At 42.5% G+C, this 16,690-nt stretch overlaps 1 protein-coding gene across 1 annotated transcript; it reads right to left on the reverse strand.

Moving 5' to 3' along the window:
* Positions 1-4,650: 4,650 nt before the first annotated feature.
* CRYZ (crystallin zeta) lies at positions 4,651-15,719 on the reverse strand. Its single transcript, XM_079982582.1, has 9 exons — positions 15,557-15,719; positions 11,545-11,661; positions 10,947-11,099; positions 10,192-10,355; positions 8,890-8,941; positions 7,635-7,784; positions 6,497-6,598; positions 6,315-6,410; positions 4,651-5,227 (listed from the first exon to the last, which is right to left on the reverse strand). The coding sequence occupies exons 2-9, from the start codon at positions 11,653-11,655 to the stop codon at positions 5,063-5,065; spliced, it is 993 nt and encodes a 330-aa protein (XP_079838708.1). The 5' UTR covers positions 11,656-11,661; positions 15,557-15,719; the 3' UTR covers positions 4,651-5,062.
* Positions 15,720-16,690: the final 971 nt, after the last annotated feature.

The raw sequence follows: 16,690 nt of genomic DNA on the forward strand, positions 1-16,690 counted from the left end.
CGCCCCCCCCCAAAAAAACCATTTATAGTACATTCACTCACTTCACCCAAAGAACTCTGGGAACAGTAGTTTGTTAAGGGTACTGGAAACTGTAGCTCTGAGCAAGTGAAACTACAGTTCCCATGATTCTCTGAGGGAAGACACTTGCATTGAATGCGTTTTGGAAGGAGGGTAAGGATAAGGAAAGGAAAGTGACATAGTGGTAGACAACTGCACACACTTAAAGCAATATTACAGCTGCGGACCAGTATTAAAGGGACAAGCAATGGCGTTTGGTGTGCCACTAAGAAGTATGCATATTTTACTCCTAATTGAGGGGCAAATCAAGAATAATATTTATTTCAGTGTATGATTCTAGTTGCCTCTTGTCAAAAATACTTGTCATAGAGCTGCAAAAGGTGCAGAAAGTGTCTCCCAAATCTCTTGGGCTTGAACATGTTTCGAGAAATTATTCAGACAATGCACAACTTATTAAGGTTTTTACTGCCATAAGATGTAGTGATGGCAACAGGCTTTGAAGGCTTAAAAAAAGTGTATTAAGAAAGAACACAGCCTTGATGGCCCTATTAATAGTAACTACAACGTCTCTTCTGGCTTAAAAACAGTGGGAAGGAAACTTTAAAAAAGCAACAGGTAGTATCCAACTAAGTCATATACCAATTAGACCCATTGAAATTCATGGACTTAAGTTAGCCATGTCTAAAGTCCATTTATGGTCTGCTCTGAGCATGACAATTAAATAACACCCAATGCATTTTGGTGGCATCTCCTACTCCTAACGAAAATGTCCTCTTCTCGTCTGTTCCTTTGAATGGCTTTTTCTGTATTCCTTTTTTGAGCCATATGAACCTCTGGACCTTCATTTCAAGGAAGACGAGGCAGTAGACGTTATAGTGCTCCACTCCTATCTTCATATCTGTCCGCAAGGGTCCCAAGGATTACCTGTTATAGAAACCTCCATTTTTGTGGAGCCAAGAACATGCCACCCAGAACTGAGTGCTAAGCAAAACTAAGCTGGAATCTAAGAATTTGATTCTGGCAACCTGTCTTAATTTCACTGCAAAAGGCCATGTAGTCAGCAAAATAAATATTCAGCACTTTATACATAGTAGTGGGGTGGGTTATGCTTAGCTGTGTGTATGGCAGAGAAGTCCCTTCAGATGTTTTGGAACTACAGTTTACCAAGTGAACATACATTGACCCTTCATTCGTGATCCTAGGCTCCCCTGCAGGTCCTCTGTCTGAGAGAAGTTTGAAGAATTACGCCAAGGGAGGGGGGCCTTTTTGGTTTTGGCTTCACTCTATGGAATTCTCTTCCCAGCAAGGCTTGCCTGGTGCTGACATTCTCCCCCTTTTGGCACCATGCAAAAATGTACTTCCTTCTCAAGGCCTTTGAGGCCTTATGATAATCATGCTTATTGCTGTTTCTCTCTGTGTGGAGTTTTTGTGAAGGGGGTATTGTTTGTCTTAGGCAAATCAAAGTAAGAAGCTAACTTCCCATCAGCCCTAACTAGCACAGCCAGCGGTCAGGAAGGGTGGAACTCCACTGTGGGGTCCCTGCCCCATGCCTGAGGTACACTTTCCTAACACATTTAAAACATTGGCATAAGCTTATTGCCTTCACATAGTTCCGAGGAGCCCACCAGCATTTCAAAGATTACGGTAGTTCTCCCATTCTTTGCAAAGCAGGGATTTTGTATTATTATTATTATTATTATTACTGCAGCCCTGGTAAAAGGAAACATGTTGAAACAGAAGTGCTAATAACTTATTGATGGGAAGGGAAGGTCTCCCATTTCCACCTTTCTTGAGGTAATATCCCATGCGTCTCCCCGGTAGAAAGTGTGAAATTGTGTTTTGGCAAATGCCTTGAGGAATATCTCCCCATTCCTTCACTGGTATAAAGTGTAATGCATCTCATCACTGCAGTTAAGAAATGTGTTAGGAACAGGAGTAGCACGACCCCTTCTGGTGGGAAGTCAAGCAGCTCTCTTCATGGTCACTTGCAACACCACTGAAAACTTCATCAACAGGAAATAGTGGAACATCACTGCTAGGCCTATGCTGTATTTATGCATGCAATTGTTTATTTTGAATAGAGGATATAATTCAACATTGTGCTCTTCCAAGCATTCCAGCTTGTCAGAGGGAATGATCCTGTGTTCCGCACCTCCCCACCCTCAGCCAATCTTGTGGAGCATGTGGGCAGAGGGAGAGGTAATCCCATCAGGCAAGTGGAATTCCTCATGCAGGGTTTCTGCCGGTTAAATGAATCCTGCCCAAAATTTCTTGGCAACTTTTATTTCTTAAAAGCCTAACCACACCTCCTTCTTCTACTTGCATTCCCTATTGCATTCTGAATGGCACTAAAGTTCTGTGAAAAGGCTACATGACACAGACCTGTTTGCATTCACTAAACTACCTTACACATGTCTATATTCAGAAGCAAGTCCTACTACTGAGTTCAGTGGGGCTTAAACCCAGGTAAATAGGCGCAGGATTGCTGACAATGAATTAGTTATCCTTGAGCGCTTCACCTCATTTGATGTAGATCAGCAATAGCCAGCTTAGTATCCTCCACATACTGCTGATGGCAACAACTCCCATCATCCTTAACTATTTGCTGGGCCGGATGGGGGTGATGGGAGCGCTAGTCCATAACAACTAGTGGACACCTTGTTAGCTCTTTCACTAATACTGCACTGTTTCTTGCACACTGCCTTGGGAGGATCTGTATCCTGAAAGGCAGGATATAAAGAAGTGGGATAGACAGATACAGGCGGGCACAGGGAACACTGTTGCAAAGAGCGTAGCATTAAGCTTCTCATTTCTATGCATCTGACCTCACATTTCCACTATTAGTTACTGCAATCAAAAGCCCAAACAGCTGCTACCAGGCCTTCATAAGTAATATTTCATCTTCCCTGGTGCTTTGTCCTGACAGCCATAATCTCTATACTTCCATCTTTCAAGAAAGGCAGCAGTGTTAGATTTCAGGTATTTCATGTGCTCAGGTGAACCAAATAATCCAGCAGCATTAGGTCACATTTAGCAGAAGGCTCAGATCAATGAACAAGCACCTTTAATATATTTCTAAAGCTAATTTTGGGGAAAGGTGGTCTGCAGATGCAGCAGACATTTATCCGGATTGGAAACCTTTGCTAATTAGCCATGCAACAGCTTGAATCAGAGTGGTACCAAAGCCATTTTCAAACGCTCCTTTTGAGCCGTAAATGTAATAAAGTGACCTATATGTTTTGTAATAACTCCACTGCAACTGTTCCTGCTCTCTATCACAGAACACCACTTGAAAAGGGATGCTCCATCTGTCACAAGCAGCCCCAGTACAAATTACACATGTAGTGGTTCAGAAGGACAACCATACTCTTTAACTTGAGTTCTAACGCCCCAAATTAGCTACTTCTGTCCAATTATCTTGGCTATGTGCGGCAAGCAGTAAGCCAAAATGCAGTTCTTGGATAAACAGGGATGATAATGAAAAAATCAATAGGGGTTTTGTGTTGTTGCTTTTTGGTACCTGTAACACCGCATTGTGGGGCTATTCTTTGAAGAAACCCATTTTAAATTAAGATTTGTAAAGTGTAGTTCCTGCAGTATTAGCTCTCACAGCAAAGATCTGACAATTCAAGCCTGGATGTGTCTTGCATCTCAACCGAACATCCTACAAGAGTGCCGAAATGTTTACACTCACTGCTGGAGGCTATTTGCATAGTAATACGAGATGGCTAGTCTGAGTGGCAAGATTCTATTGCATTCCTCTTTCTCTTCCTGCTCCCTTAGTAACATTTGGCACGCTTGCATAAGTGCAAATGAAATTCATGATGGATTATGGTAAGCTTATTAACCTTACTTTGGAACCAGCTTTAGTGGCCCAACCTCACATACCTAAAAACAAAATATACCTGTATCCTATCAAATGCATGAAAATGAGCACATTACAACAACAACCCAGAAGAGCCATGAGGAATGTATTCCAATATTTGTATGCCTACATTGTCAGTTCTTTTGAAAAACTGCGAGGGAAAAGAACATAGGGGGCAGAGAACTGTGGTTAACCATAACTAGCTTTAGTTGAAAACAAACCAGTTTCATAAACTATGGTTTGAAGTTTTGTCTGTTTCAACAAACCATGGTTGGCATTCACAACAGTTTGCCCAGGTTTGTATGACATGGCAATATGTGGTTCATCTAAAATGAAACTGAAAGGCTTGGGTCTCTACTACACACACCTGCAGTGAAGAGGTGAACTATTCAAGTCTGAGGCTCACTATGCTTCATTCACTAAGGCATGGCTTAGCCTTACATCAGAATGAAGCCACTAAATCTACACATTACCATTACTTCTGTTGCATGGAGAACAACATTGGCTGGTTTGTGCATACTCTCATATGCGTGGAAACCCTATTTGCACAGTCTTTCCCTCTTCTCCAAGGAGCAAAGACAACACAGGCTGGGTATGACCGTATACGGATGTACACAGGTACCTTTCCCCCAATATCAGCAGTTGAAATGAACTGGGCATTTTGTCCAAAGAATGGCACTCCTTCTGGATATGTGGCTTACTAAACGGTAACATGGCTTAAGTATGGGCTTTGTTACCCAAAGACGAAAAGCAAAGGAACCGCTAGGTCTGTCTTCCTCGTATTCTTTATTTTGAAAGAGGAGGGATTCTGAAACGTAATTCTGTAGTTGGCAAATTAAAGCCAAAACAGTGGGTTTCTAATACTCCATTATGTAGGCCCAAAAGCACGTTTAGCACATTCATGTGTGGAAATGGTAGTCCGCAATATAGCAATACCGTTCGGGTGCAAAACAAACATCTTTTACAAAGACCTGCAAGAAAAAAACCCCAGCCCCAAACAGCAGAGTGTCTAAGTCAGAAATACAAAGCATGCCATCTTTTTTAAACTTGATATTCAAATATTCCCCCCAAATTAGTGCTTATTGCATCTTATACCTGAACCACATTTTGAGGAGTATTCGTAACGTGCTATTTTAACAACTGTGTGCAGTGATCATACAATTGGTGTGGAGGCACAACTTAACACATGAGAAGCACCATCTTCCCCAAGGCGCCTGGGCTGTGTATTATGTCTTTATGAGCCTCTGCCACCTTCTCCAATGCATATTCAGGGCCTACTGCTGGTTTCAGCCAGCCAGCTTCCACACCAGCCAGAACTGATGCAGCACATTCACGCAGCTCATCCTAAATGGAAAAGAAGACACTTTTTAAAATTGAGAACGAAAGGAAAATACTTCTATGCCCTCCAGCAGTCAAATTCATTATTCTACATTGTACCGTGTGTGTGTGTGTGTGTGTGTGTGTGTGTGTGTGTGTGTGTGTATAGAGAAAGAATGTAGGCTTGGCTCCACAATTTAGTTTTTGCAGCAGAGATTTCCCAACCCCTACCTGTAAGCCCTGTGGAAAGTTGTCCCTAAGGGCTGGGGAAAGGCTTGGATGTGGCGGAGGCGGTTATGACACGTGTGTAGCAAGAGCTGGGAAATCAATGGATGCCTGTGGTCAATCACACCCCCACACACACACCCCTCCCCCAATACCACGCTGCCAACAGTGACTTTCCATGGGATACAGCAGGCTACAGTGGAGAAGGAGGAGGCAGGAATTATCCACTGTACAAGAATATTTTTGCTTGTACCTTGGAAGTCGAACGGAATCCATTCCAGAAGTCCGTTCGACTTCCAAACCGTTCGGAAACCAAAGCACAGCATCTGATTGGCTGCAGGAAGCTCCTACAGCCAATTGGAAGCCCCGTTGGAAATTTGGGTTCCAAAGAACATCCATGAACCGGAACACTCACTTCTGGATTTGCAGCATTCAGGAACCAAAACGTCCGAGTAACAAGGCGTTCAGGATCCAAGGTACGACTGTACTACTCTCAACCCAAGCAACAGAGATTTTTAAGAACATTGTTTCTCTCTAAATGCATGGAGGAAAAAAGTTGCAGGACATATGAAGCCCAAATAGGCAAGACCAGCTCCTGAAAGATTAATGCTATTGCAGAATATAGTTTCACTGGCCAGTCCAAAGCTTTTCAACAGATAGCAACTGACTCCCGAGAGCTTATGTAAAGTTCCCCAAACTGTGAAATGATTAAAGGAGTGTGTGTGTGCCTGCAGGGATGAAGAAAAGTATAGGGAAAGATTAAAGAAGCTTTCCAGAACTTCCCATGTTTTGAAGCCAAGTCTCCAATCCAGGCTGTGTTACAGAAAAGGCATGCTCGCTCCTCTAAGTGAATTATGTACATATACTGCATGATGATGAAGATTTTTACCTTAGATGCAGAGAATAAAGAAATTCCTCTGATGCTTGATTCTTTCCACATAGTGTCTCTGGGGTTTATCTCAATGGGACCACGGCTGCCCACAATCTGTCACACAAAGTGGTGGAGAGAATGAGATGCTGACAGCTTAATTCTAAGCATTAAGATTCTCATTCATGGGGGTGCATCCTTACCATCACTCGGCCTCCACTTGACAGTAGTTGCAAGTCATGGGCAAGGTTGACATTTGCCAACATCTCTATTACCACATCTATGGCATTTGCACCAGCAGCTTCCTGCATAAGAAATCAGCTGTTCAGTACCAAAGATACATGAAAGCCTGGCTGCTTTTGTGGTTCACAAGTTATTATTCATATCCTGTTTTTTTTTTGTTAAAAATAACTAAAGATGCACACAAAGCAGCTCACAGGTACTATACAACACGACAAAGACACACATTATAGACCATAAACGGCAAACCAAATTTAAGAGCAGAGAACAGCAAATGAAAGACTACAGTCAAATATTAAAAGCAGACTGAAATAAAGGTTTTTGGGAACTGTTGGGAGACTTTAAAAAGAATGGGCCACCACTGAAAAGGCACTGTCTCCTCTGCTGCATTTCACATGATGGCACAACTGAGAGCAGAGATTATGATTTTTAACTGGCAGGCAGGTAATATGGCAGGTAATGCGACAATACTGATAGAATACCACCATTCTAAAAAGCAAGAGTCCAGAGCAGAACAACCTGCCTACATCTATCAGCTAGAGAAGGAGCAGCTGCAAGGAGCTCGTTTCCCTCCTCCATACCAGGAACAATGCTTGGTTCCAATTGCCAGCTGCCCTGGAACCGCACAAGCAAAGAGAAAAACACTCTGGACTCCTGCCGTTCGTCAGACTAACAAAGGCTGCTGATTCAGCTGCAGCCACACATGACTATAAAACCCTCACAATTTCTCTATTAAACAAGGTTGAGAAATTGCAGGAAGCCAGGTGTATGGATACCTATTTGTATACACAATAAAGGGTGAATGTGGTGTTAAGATGCTCATAAGGAACATAATGGGTTGGAACCTATGGAGCTCTAAGCGGAACTCAACGTATCACTAAGGTGAACATTCCAAAAGAATATTCTCCTCTTCCTCTCACACCCCTAAATCTGTCCTAGCCATTCCCCCAATCTTCTGGAGCAGATCTGGGGAGATGTGGTTGGGGGAAAGCAGATTATGCAAGCAGAAACCCTTACACTAACAGGACTCATTAGCAGAATACTGCCCTCTATCTTAACTAGTATTCCAATTACCACTTTGCAGTCTGTGTTCTAAATTACCTTAATCTCAGTGAGATAATCCTTCTTCTTGTGATTAAATGCCTCATGGGCTCCGTTTTGCAAAACTAGTTTTATCCCTTCCTCAGTTCCAGCTGTGCCAAAGACCTTCAGGCCATAAGCTCTTGCAATCTGACATGCTGCTATTCCAACCTAGGTTTTTAAAAGAGTGGGGGGGGGGGGAGAGCGTTGTAAGTTTAACATAGTACTTTCCTTATACAATTATTGACAACAATCGTTTCAAAAGAGGAAATTTCAATAGCAACAGAGCCGCAGGTGACCCTTAATAACTTGTAGTAACAGTCTGCTATAGCATGACTTGATCTCCTACACAAAAACAGTATGTGGCTTCTCGAAGCACGACTTCCCTGAAATAAAATCAGGGAAATTAATAATTAAACCAACCAGCAGTACACACTTCTGTTTCTCTTTTATAGAGACAGTAGAATATGTCAGCTCAATTACCACTATAACACAACTGCCCAGTCTTCGTATTTCAAAGGCAGCAACTGCAAGGGACTTCTCACTAACATCATTTCAAGCCATACTTTGGAAGCAACAGCATCAAACTTTGAACAGGAAGTACTTTTCTAAGGGTTATTGCTTTAAAAAGAAAACAATAAAAGGCACTTCATAAAACAGAAAGAACAGCAGTCTTGGCCAGTACGGTCGTACCTGCAGCCAACCAGAAGCCGCGCTTTGGTTTGCGAACGTTTTTGGAAGTCGAACGGACTTCTGGAACGGATTCCGTTCAACTTCCAAGGTACAACTGTACTGGATTCTGCCATGTCTCTCATGACCAAAAGAGGCAATGTACAGAGCCTTGACACTTAAAAAAAAAAAATACTTCCAGGACTTCAGGTTTAAAAGCCTAAGCAGGGCCAGATTTGAATTCCACGCAAAGCCTATTCCAGCATTTTCCTCCATGCAATTGAAGCGGTGTGAAGAAACGCAGCTGGATTGTAGATGCAAGCCCTGCCCCCAAACTGTGCCCTGTATCAGCCCCACCTCACCCCATGTGTTGGGGGGCAAGTGGAGTTCTGCTCACGCAACGGGACCTCCCTTTCTCTCCTCTCCCAAAGTGACTCCAACCCTCTGAGGCAGAACCTGGGGCAGTGCGAGTGAGCTGCAGGGCAGAGGAGATGGAAATTCAGACATGCATATGGATGAAAGATCCAACCCACTGGGGTGACACACCACTGTACTTTACCATGCTAAAGCCCCTTTTAAGCATAAGGTGAGTTTTCATGATACTTACCCCTCCACTTGCTCCATGGACTAGTACGGTTTCTGCTGCTTTAGCAGATCCTCTGGGGGGAAAACCACACAAGGCATTTTCAATACAACTGTCTGGATTGTATTTATACAATAAATTATATCCAACAAGGAGTTGCTCAAAGTGGCTAACGAAGGGTGAAAAATAAGTGTGTACCTTGCTGTGCAGCCAACAGCGTAGCTGTAGTGAGGAGTTAAAAAACTAAAATAGCCAATATTCAATGAATTTTAAAATGGGAAGAGCCCCAGAATGCACTTCTTCTTAGGAAACAACAGTGTTTATGTTGACTGTCAACATACCCTAATATTAAATAGTTACAGTGCAGCTACTTTGATAACCACAAAATAATCCTGTCAGTGATGAGCAGGAAATACAGTGGTACATTAAAAAACAACCCAACACAGGCTCTGGAGTTCCACTGTATTGCTGCAAAACAATCAACTAACTTCATAACTCCCTGTTAGAAAACACTGCCATCAGAACAAGCTTGCACTGAAGCTACAAGGAAGCCACAAGCAGACTTTGCCTAGGCATTGATCAATCAATTAATCAATGCATTTGTATCCCACCTTTGTCTCCATGGAGCACAAGGTGATTTAAACGGTTCTCCCCCTCCTCATGTAATTCCCCACAACAAAGCTATGAGGTAGGTTAGACTGAGAGGCAGTGAGTGGCCCAAGGTTATTCAGTAAGCTTCATGGCAGCATAGGGGTTTGATTCCTGGTCTCAAAGATCAGGCATAGGCAAACTCTGATCCTCCAGATGTTTGGGACTACAATTCCCATAATCCCTAGTTAACAGGACCAGTGGTCAGGGATGATGGGAACTGTAGTCCCAAACATCTGGAGGGCCAGAGTTTGCCTATGCCTGTCCTAGATCAACACTCTAACCCAGGCATCACCAAATTTAGCCCTCCAGATGTTTTGGGACTAAAATTCCCATCATCCCTGACCACTGATCCTGTTAGCTAGGGATGATGGGAGTTGCAGTCCCCAAACATCTGGTGGGCCAAGTTTGTGGGAGCCTGCTCTAACCACTACGCCACACTGGCTTTTAAATACTGTCACTCTGTTGCACAAGTACTCCCTTTTTCTCAGGCTCAAAACAAAAGTGTGTGTGTGTGTGTGTGTGTGCAAGTGCCAACCAATTTGCTGCATTAAAGAACATGGAAAAATTTGTCTGACTTAACGTGTGACACAGAAAAGCCTCAAGGAAAAGGCAGAAAGGCCCAAAGTTACTGCATTTTTATTGCTCAAAAGCAATTTTAGGATGTCATTGCCTTACTTTTGAAAGAGAGCATGGTAAGCCGTAAAATATGGAATTCCAATTGCGGCACCTTGCTTGAAGTCCAGTTTATCAGACAAGGAAAAGACTGTGTCAACTGATGAAATGGTATATTCGGCATAACCGCCAGAAATGGTACCAAGGGTAAAAACCCTGTCTCCTTTCTGGTAGGAGAAAACAAATGCACAAGGTGAAGCATTGTGCCAAAGTGTTTTCTGTATCCTGTGTAAAAATGAAGGCATTTCCAGAAGAGTTAAATAAAACCCAATTATACAGGTGAAATACCCATGTCAAGAAGATAGCAGCATTACAACAGATCTAATCTGTACTAATTGTTTCCAACTGTTTTTGGACTACAATTCCCATCATCCCTCACATCATCGTCCTGCTAGCTAGGGATAATGGGAGTTGTAGCCCAAAAGCAGATGGAGACCCAAGTTTGGGAAACTCTGCATTAGAGGAAGCAGAATTAACAACTAGCTTAAAATCCAACACTTTGAAAGCAGGGTGCACTTGAGTCTGGAGTAACTGAAGTACCAAAGACTATTTGGCAAAGAATGTAGGCCAAAGTGTGTTAACAAACAAAGGTTTACATTTAAATCTGTAGACAGGAAGGCAGAAATTCAGATGTATAGGGATGACATGAATCATATCCAAGACACAGGAACTATGAAGAGACCCAGTTTAGTAACCAAGACCAGAATGATATTGTATAAAAGATAACAAATGAGCAACAATATTTAAAAATGGGATACCTTGAAAGTAGTTACATGTTCCCCAACACCTTGTACTACCCCAGCCACATCTGAACCAGGTGTGCAAGGTAAAGCTGGTTTTTTAGCATAAGTCCCAGAACGAATATAAGTCTCCACTGGATTAATGCCACATGCATGAACTTTAATGAGAACCTGCAGAAGAAAAAGATATTTGTTGAACAACTGAAAGAAATCTGGTACCTTTGTTTTCATGCCAAGTTGTTTGTCAAATATGTTCAAAATACAAGCAGCATAAATACTTATTAAGCATTAAGAACACAAATCCCCCCCCCTTTTTTGTAACAGGCAAACCAATGTTCATTCCCTATAGAACTTTTGCAGAATCTTTTATAAAACAGAGTCAAAGGTAAGCACAAAAGTTATAGTAGTACTTATGCAGTTGGTCTGGCAAGCAATGGCATGTACAGATGTCAGGATTGCCCTCCAGGGCTGTGTTCTATGGGATTTTTACTCTGTTTGCAAATTCATTCTGCATGCTGACTGAAGCAGAAAAGTTTCCAATAACTGTTAAATAACAATAATGCTAATTTCAGGGTGTACAGTATTTATATATCCAGTTCAAGGCCTTTGTTTTTACCTGGTTCTCTCCTGGAACTGGCAAGGGAATATCTGTTTGCAGCTTAAGCACTTCAGGTCCACCAAATTCAAACACTTTGACAGCTCTCATCACATTTCTCCCGGCAGCCATGGCAACCTGAAAAATCACAGAGATAAAAGACTGTACTATCTTAACCTCCACCGCCTTTTCCACTTCAAAGAGAAAGGATCAAATTACTTGCTCTTCGGGTGAAATTTAAATCGGAAGGTTCACCATGCATTTCACTCTGTTCTAACAATGTGCTGCCAATTTGAGGCTTTTCAACTTATAAAATTAGCCTGCAAAGGAGAACTAATAGTTTCACTTTGGGTAACAAATGAATCCGATCGCAATCCTGTATCCTCTTACCTGGGAGTAAGTCCCATTTATTTACATCTTAGTGGACAAATACAGGACTGCACTGTCAAATATGCAGACGTTTGCACACACACACACACACACACAAACCAGCTTAGAAAGGATATATTTCGTCACATCTTCAGAAGACCTTACAACTGGAGTTACACTAGCTTCAAAAAAAATTTTTAACCTAATCTGCATTTTTATAAAGACTTTATGCCTGGAGAAGAGTTTGAAATCCAAATAATGGAAATCATAGGAATCATAGGTGGGGAAAATCCTATACAGTCATACATCGGGTTGAAGTAGCTTCAGGTTAAGTATTTTCGGGCGCATTACTTCCGGGTTTCACTACTGGTGCATGCGCAGACGCTCAAAATGACGTCATGTGCATGTGCGGAAGAGGTGAAACGAGACCCGCACAGTCACATGTTACGTTCTACTCAAGATGCGAACGGGGGTCCGGAACGGATCCCGTTCGCATCCAGAGGTACCACTGTATCATTTGGGTCCTGCCTGCAGGCTTCACATGGACATCTTATGAGAACAGAGCATCTCCTTCCATTAGGGCTTTTACACATGGGATGTTTTGGCAGGGAGCTCCTGCACTGGCAAGCGGTTAAGCTGGATGACCTTTGAGATTTCTTCCAACTTTTAGGATTCTATAGAAGTGGCTCATTCTCTCTCACAGCCATTTTAACCAGTATTAGAAACTCAGATATAGAAGCTAATTGCCAAATGGTACATTAAACCTAGGTTAGTCGCCACAACGGAATGTCTAAACACCTTTTTTTTTTTTTTTGCAACGGGGTTTATTAATTATTATCATTATCATCATCACCATCATTTCATTTCTATACCACTTTATAGTTTAAAGGAAAAATCTCAAAACTGTTGACAACACATTAAAACATCAAAAAAAATCAATCGGGACTAAAACAAAATTTAAGTTTCAATGAAAATATTTCAAGTGACATTTTGCTATCCCTATATTTATTTACCTACTTGATTTATATAGCTGCCCAATAGAAGTACTCCAGGAAGCCAGTGTGGTATAGTGGTTAGAGTGTCAAACCAGGGCCTCGGAGATCAGGATTCAAATCCCAAACTCAAGTCGTGAAACTCACTGGGTGACATTGGGCCAATTACAGCCTCTAACCTACCTCAAAGGGTCATTGTAGGGATTAACTGAAGTAGGGTTGAACCATGTACTCCTTGGAGAAAAAAGTGGGATGTAAATGCCCTTCTGCTTACCTGCTTAAGAAAGCTGGAGGGGCTGGCCAGCCAGATGTCAGTTGCCAACGTGGCACTCAAAGATTTCCAAATGGCCACAACTGGACCTGCACCAGTTGTAAAACATACCTGGCTCCTGGGGAATTTTGAGCACTGATTTTAACACCTGTGCTGGCTGCTTTCTTCTGCCTAACCTGCTTCTGCTTTGAAAACGCTTGGCATCAGCCTAAAACAACTGATCGATAAGCATGAAATCAGAACCCTGAGAGCAAGTTCACTTGCATTTAGGAAGCAGCCATACAGATCTTAAATTGTGGCCCTTGGAACCATCTCTTGGGGGGGAAATGAAGGGCTCCCAAACTATTTAAAGTTATCCCTGGCATTCCAAGATTGAGTAACTACTGACATTAATTCAAACTCTGCACTCTGGCCTAAATCAACAATATCTTGTTTAGGCTGTAAATTGTAAAGTCACCCGTGGAAAAAAAGAGTGGAGAAAGACAGAAGGTTCTAGAAACTTGATCAAAAATCTCTGGGCACAGAAAATGCCTTATGAAAGCTAATAAGCTGCCTTCTATTGCCATCCTTGCTAGTATCCCTGTTTTAGAACCTGTTGCAAGAGGTCTCAAGGACACCTGAGCACCCTTTCAAGTAGACAGCCCAACTACATATGAACTGAAACGCCAGTAAAAGGGGCTTGGGTGAGGATCAAATTATTTTTATAAGGTTAACTGTGCCCTGTCAACATTGCGAGCCAGCAACCCATGAAATGTAATTTCACTGCCACTGATAGTAATAATGAGGTACTGTACTTAAGGAATCCAAAACTGTAGAGAAGTATCTAAAGATGCAGGTATCTGCTTAAAATTCAGTGTCAATATTTGACTTTTAAATGGCTACAATGAAATGCAATACTGTAATGGTCGTCCAAACACTCCAGACGGTGGGCCTTCATATAAAAATAGGTGTTTTACTTCCTTACACACACACACACACACACACACACACACACACACAGTTTTCACTTGTAAGATGTTAAGGTATACCCCTTTGCTACCATAGGTGCATCTATCCATGTTAATATCTGCATTTCAACTGCAACCAGGATTAACCTTTGTATCCTTCTAAACCAGTAGAATTTAGATGAGAATAATGTTTAACTTTGACTGCTGTAGACATACCAAAGGTCATCGTAGTGGTGGGGAAAAACAAGCCAAAAAGGGAGAGAAACAAATCAGCTTGAAATGATGGCAATGAGAAAAGAAATATATTCCCAACTGCCCCTACCACATACCAAAAATGTCTCACATTTCTACTCAGCAACTATGGTACACTACTTCAGATGTACAGAAGTCACCAGTTTTCTCTCTTCCCCATACATGAGAGCAGTCTTTAAGACCTCTTCTTTTAAACATCACTTTCTGGACTTGTTGTCATCAAATTGGCACTTTCAAGCAACTATTCTGAAGCTGTTTGTAAATGCCAAACAATACTAAATATGTGTCTTTTCTAAAATAAATTCAATAGCTTCAACAAGTTGTAGCTAAGTTAGAAACATTGTAACTCTCAATTATCAGGAGAATGAACAGATTCAAGTTTCTCCTGAACCTGTGTGAATGGGTAACTTTGCCAGATTCTTATTTTAGAAAACACAACTGGTCACATGCTTCGGAATAAAAATAACTTGTAACTTTTCTTTCAAGGTTGCTCTACATTTATTTTTGTTTTTTTTTTAAAAAAAGTAAGAGATAATGAGTTAATAAAGAGCCCAAATTAGCGGGACTGGCTGCCAGCTAGGATCTATGTGTCTGGTAGAAAGTGTATTCACTAAGCAAGCACTTCCCTGCAAACACATGTGGCTTACCAATGCCACAAGGTCTGTGCTATCAAAACACCTTGCTTTTTAGTGAGCAGCCGCCCTAAATAACACACTAATCTGTACTTTTGTGCATTTCCTTTGCTTTTACATTATTAAGGGTGGCTTTAGACACCCCCCCCAAAAAAAAACCAGTTGCGATGATCACACTGATATCCTAGCATTAGTCAGCTAGTTAAGACACATTGTTTGCAGAGAGGAGCGTTTAGTATATGCAATGCAACCTCCAATCCTGTTCTAGGTTACGAGATGTCCCTGTTTCCCGGGGACAGTCCCCGGATTTACAAAACAGTCCCCTGACAAAGTCAATCTTTCAACTACACACACACATATGCAATGAAACGCAATGCAATATATATATGTGTGCTAGTTAAACTTTAAGGTGCTGCAAGGGACTGTCAAGTCACCCAGCCTGGAAACCATTGCAAGCAGAAAGCCCAGAGGGAAGACAGACCTAGATCCTACCTCCGCAACGCATCCCGCTACGCCCTAAAGCCCTCCTTGCCAACTGTGGGGGGGGGGACCCAATTTTACGTCACTCACCCTCTTGCTGTAGAACGACGTGATTGCGCGCCTAGCTAAACGAGCCTAGCTTAAATCAGCCTCGGTTCGCCTATTTATCTTCGACACGCCTGCGCAATGAGCTCCTTCCGGGTTCACGCTAGAGAAGCCATCTTTTCGGAGTCCCGTAAGTTCTAGTGCGCAAGCGCCGCCGTGGCCGAACCTTCTCAACCTTTGCTCCAGCGAAGGTTCTGCCAGGGCGGCGCGCGCAGTGGAAGATGTGTCTATCCTCAGCGTCGCCTGCTCGCTTAGCAACTCTCTTAATAGAGAGAATTAAAACTTATAGGTGCGGTTTTAATAATATAACAATATAAAAATCATTTAAAAAGCCGTAATTGGTACAATTAAAACTATATATTAAAACTATGCTCATTTGTTTCCCCACCCCCGTGTTTTCAGCAGTTCTTATTTTTATCTGTGAGCCGTCTTGAGTTCCAGCAGGAAAAAAAGCGCGGTATGAAGAAATACGCAGTAACAATAATAAGGACCCTAAGTAAGTATGCATAGCGTTTTGCAGCCCTGGTCCTGTGCTGTTTACTCAGAGGTAGGCGCCACTACGACCAATGGAGTTTTTAAATCCTCGTTAAGCTTCAATCCGGTGCCTTCTTGCCTGTGAGTGAGCCCAACTGGGGACTTGCTTGCGAGTACAGTACATATGCATGTGCTTGGACTGTCTTGCTTCTTTCCTTCGGGTTCTGGATCCCCTGGCACCTGCCTATTTCCCGGAATGTCGCCCAGCAAGGGGGAGGGGGACAAAACTCCTCCGGCTCCGCACATAAACACTGGCGCCCTTATTAGATCCAATGAAAGGTTTATTCTGTCTCCCAACAGCAGCAGACTAGATGCCTCTAGGCAGCTAAGGCACAAACACGTACATAGACTACATCTCCTCCTCCTTACTCTCGATCCACAGCCTTCCTAACAACTCTGCTAATCCGAGAGGCTAATAATGCAATAGTGCAGCAACCCTTCGCAGACGCTTGGGAGCCAGTACTGTACTGTTGGAACTCCGTGGGGTGGATCGGGGTTGCACCGCTGCAGTCTCGAGTCCTGCACGCTTCCAGGGGCGCAATAAAGCCGGCTGAAACGCAGCGAGCCTGCCGAGGAAAACGCGCA

The sequence above is a fragment of the Podarcis cretensis genome (genome assembly GCF_951804945.1).
Source record: "Podarcis cretensis genome assembly, chromosome: 6".
In the NCBI taxonomy this organism is placed as follows: domain Eukaryota; kingdom Metazoa; phylum Chordata; class Lepidosauria; order Squamata; family Lacertidae; genus Podarcis; species Podarcis cretensis.

What these genes read in the sequence shown, in the direction of transcription:
- CRYZ (XM_079982582.1), bottom strand. Translation starts at nt 11,655, where the DNA reads ATGGCTGCCGGGAGAAATGTGATGAGAGCTGTCAAAGTGTTTGAATTT. An exon ending in CAGTTCCAGGAGAGAACCAG is followed by an intron (nt 11,100 to 11,544) that starts GTAAAAACAAAG and finishes TTTCTTCTGCAG; the next exon opens with GTTCTCATTAAAGTTCATGC. An exon ending in TCCATGGAGCAAGTGGAGGG is followed by an intron (nt 7,785 to 8,889) that starts GTAAGTATCATG and finishes TTAAAAACCTAG; the next exon opens with GTTGGAATAGCAGCATGTCA.